The 3,786-nt window shown below is 47.1% G+C and overlaps 1 protein-coding gene across 1 annotated transcript in view; it reads left to right on the forward strand.

Moving 5' to 3' along the window:
• Nucleotides 1-3,786, forward strand: part of LOC111949757 (delta and Notch-like epidermal growth factor-related receptor) — a 74,111-nt gene that overhangs the window by 45,889 nt on the left and 24,436 nt on the right. The window contains exons 5-7 of the mRNA XM_070434063.1: nucleotides 172-320; nucleotides 1,073-1,226; nucleotides 2,066-2,179. Coding sequence (XP_070290164.1) covers nucleotides 172-320; nucleotides 1,073-1,226; nucleotides 2,066-2,179 — 417 coding nt within the window. The remainder of the gene's footprint in view (nucleotides 1-171; nucleotides 321-1,072; nucleotides 1,227-2,065; nucleotides 2,180-3,786) is intronic.

A 3,786-nucleotide genomic window follows, 5' to 3' on the forward strand; every position in this document is an offset into this window, starting at 1 on the left:
TCCTTGTCGACCCCCCCCCCCCACCACCATTTTCTCTCTAGTTAAATAGGCAGTTTGTTCAATATTGCTCACATGTAGTCAGCCTTTTCATATTTATCAGGGTGAATCAGCTAGGACCTTAGAATAACTGTTTTTTTTTATTATCTKGTTTTTTTCTCCCTCCTGTTGTAGGTGTGTTGCGCATGGGCGCCCCCAGTGGCTCGGAGGTCACCCTGCGTCTCAATCTGACAGTGAAGGCCAGCAGCTGTGTGGAGCCTGGCAGCCGCTTCAGCGACCCACAATGCTCTGGGAAGGGGAAGTGCATCACTCAGCCCTCTGTGGTAAGAGGTCAGGGATCAGATATGTGATGTCAGCTGCCCTTGAGTTGGTGAATCAGTCCCTTGTCTTTGGGCTTGATCCCGTGAACAATATTTCAAGGCTTAACATGTCACTTTCAATATTCAGATAACAGTTTTTCCCCTCAATATACTGGAAGGTAATTGCTGTAATTCAGCAGAATATTGTAAGATTACGACACTATTGTCTTGATGATAAACTATGCGGTAACATAGCAACAAGAGACTGAGAGGAGAAAAGGATAAGCAAGACAGAATAAAGACCATGCCTTATTGCCAGAAAGGTATTGTGGGATGGAGACAGAGTTCTTAAGTCCTGCATCCCTACTACTCCCTGGGGGCCCCCCCTCGCTAGGTCCCTAGGGGCGTCACTGTTAGCACACTGATCACTGCTGCACAGAGGAGTAGAGAGAGGAAATGGAGAGAACCAAGGTGAAGAGTGAGAGAAAATAAAAAAAGGGAGAGGAGAGGAGAGAGGAAGGGAGGGAGAGGAGACGCGTGCTAGAATGAGGGCCTGCTAACTCTTTCCCTCCCCCCTACAGGTGCGTTGTTACAGGGTGATTTAGCACAACACACTATGGGAGCTGGGAGGAAAAGGGCATCGGTGGGGTGTAGAGGACTAACAATAGAGAATCGCAGAGCCCCATGTAGCCCCAGTACCCAGAACCATCCCAGTGATATATGACGTGTTTTGAGTCAGTATGTGACAGTGACCCCGTGTCCCCTCTGACCTCTAGAGCACCTTCTTCTGTGAGTGTGAGGATGGTTACTCTGGGATATTCTGTGAGGAGTTTGATGCCTGCCACCTCAGGCTCTGCCAGAACTACGCCATCTGTAGTGACTTGAGGCAGGGGGACGAGGGCCGTAACTTCACTTGTATCTGCCCTCCAGGTAACTACTGTGTGTTTGTGTGTGTGTGTGTGTGTGTCTGTCTGTACATGCGTATGAGCGTGCATCACAGGAGCCTGCTGAGGGGAGCGGCTCATAATAATGGCCGGAACGGTGCAAATGGAATGGCATCAAACACTTGCAAACCATGTGTTTGATGTATTTGACACCATTCCACCTATTCCGCTCCAGCCATTACGAGCCCGCTCTCCCCAACCTCATGTGGAATGCATGCCTGCGTGTGTGTGAGTGTCTCCAAATGAAATAGGGAATGCAGAGAAGAATGCAACCTTTCAACTTATCAACTAGATATATTTGGGGCCCGGACCAGTGAGTGCAGCTCTGATCTACCTGAGAGGTTAATTACCTTGTTATAGAAGCAGAGGCTGTTGTTGATGGCCAGCCACATCTTATTAGAGAAGGGTGATTACAGGACTGTGGTGGTATGTCTGCCTGCCTGACAGACTGAGGGCAGTGGGTTCTCACAGGCTCATCCAGAGCAATGTGGAGGKCGCACTACATGATTGATGTTAATTGGCTTGATGGGTAGTAAGGTTGGAGGTAATTGGCTAGATGCAGGACTTGTTGACTTGTTCTTGGAAGAGTGAGGGTTCTGTTTTGAATTGACCTAATGAGTTAATGAAGATAGACAGTCATGGGGAAGTGTGAGACGTAGGGTGACCGGTGTGAAATGTGTGTGTGTGATGCATCTGTGCATGCTTGTTATAGTGGTAGTTGGATGGTTTGCATGTCAATGCGTTAGAGTTGCGTGTGTATATTTGGCTCCTGTGTGTGTTCAGGTTTAATGCTATGTGACACTGTGTTTCGTCTGTGTGCTCCAGGGTTCCAGGGTGATCTTTGCCAGTTGCAGGTGGACCACTGCCTGTCTCAGCCCTGCAGGAACGGGGCTACCTGCTCCAGCAGCCTGGCTGGACCCAGGTGCTACTGCCCTGAGGGTAGGTACTTTATCATAAGTCTGCCCTGAGGGTAGGTACTTTATCATAAGTCTACCTAGAGGGTAGGTACTCTATCATAGATCTGATGCACTGAGGGTAGGTACTTTATCATAAGTCTGCCCCTGAGGGTAGGTATTTTTATCATGTCTGCCCTGAGGGTAGGTACTTTATTATTATAAAACTGCCATGAGGGTAGGTACTTTTATCATAGATCTGACTGAGGGTAGGTACTTTATTATAAGTCTGCCCTGAGGGTAGGTACTTTATCATAAGTCTGCCCTGAGGGTAGGTACTTTATCATAAGTCTGCCTGAGGGTAGGTACTTTATCATAGAGTCTGCCCTGAGGTAGGTACTTTATCATGTCTGCCCTGAGGGTAGGTACTTTTATCATAAGTCTGCCCTGAGGGTAGGTACTTTATTACAAGTCTGCCCTGAGGGTAGGTACTTTATCATAAGTCTGCCCTGAGGGTAGGTACTTTATCAATGTCTGCCTGAGGGTAGGTACTTTATCATAAGTCTGCCTGAGGGTAGGTCTTTATCATAAGTCTGCCCTGAGGGTAGGTTGCTTTATCATAGATCTGCCCTGAGCGTGGTACTTTATTATAAGTCTGCCCTGAGGTAGGTACTTTATCATAAGTCTGCCCTGAGGGTAGGTACTTTTCATAAGTCTGCTCTGAGGGTAGGTACTTTATCATAAGATCTGCCCTGAGGGTAGGTACTTTATTATAAGTCTGCCCTGAGGGTAGTACTTTATCATAGATCTGCCTGAGGGTAGGTACTTTATCATAAGTCTGCCCTGAGGGTAGGTACTTTATCATAGATCTGCCCTGAGGGTAGGTACTTTATCATAAGTCTGCCCTGAGGGTAGGTGCTTTATCATAGATCTGCCCTGAGGGTAGGTACTTTATTATAAGTCTGCCCTGAGGGTAGGTACTTTATCATAAGTCTGCCCTGAGGGTAGGTACTTTATCATAAGTCTGCCCTGAGGGAAGGTACTTTATCATAAGTCTGCCCTGAGGGTAGTTACTTTATCATGTCTGCCCTGAGGGTAGGTATTTTATCATAAGTCTGCCCTGAGGGTAGGTACTTTATCATAAGTCTGCCCTGAGGGTAGGTATTTTTATCATAAGTCCTGCCCTGAGGGTAGGTACTTTATCATAAGTCTGCCTGAGGATAGGTACTTTATCATAAGCTGCCCTGAGGGTAGGTACTTTATCATAAGTCTGCCCTGAGGGTAGGTATTTTATCATGTCTGCCCTGAGGGTAGGTACTTTATCATAAGTCTGCCCTGGCGGGTAGGTACTTTATCATAAGTCTGCCCTGAGGGTAAGTACTTTATCATAAGTCTGCCCTGCGGGTAGGTACTTTATCATAAGTCTGCCCTGAGGGTAGGTACTTTATCAAAGTCTGCCCTGAGGGTAGTACTTTATCATAAGTCTGCCCTGAGGGTAGGTACTTCATCATAAGTCTGCCCTGAGGGTAGGTGCTTAATCATAGATCTGCCCTGAGGGTAGGTACTTTATTATAAGTCTGCCCTGAGGGTAGGTATTTTATCATGTCTGCCTGAGGGTAGGTACTTTATCATAAGTCTGCCCTGAGGGTGGTT

The sequence above is a fragment of the Salvelinus sp. IW2-2015 genome, linkage group LG22, assembly GCF_002910315.2.
Source record: "Salvelinus sp. IW2-2015 linkage group LG22, ASM291031v2, whole genome shotgun sequence".
Taxonomy (NCBI): Eukaryota; Metazoa; Chordata; class Actinopteri; order Salmoniformes; family Salmonidae; genus Salvelinus; species Salvelinus sp. IW2-2015.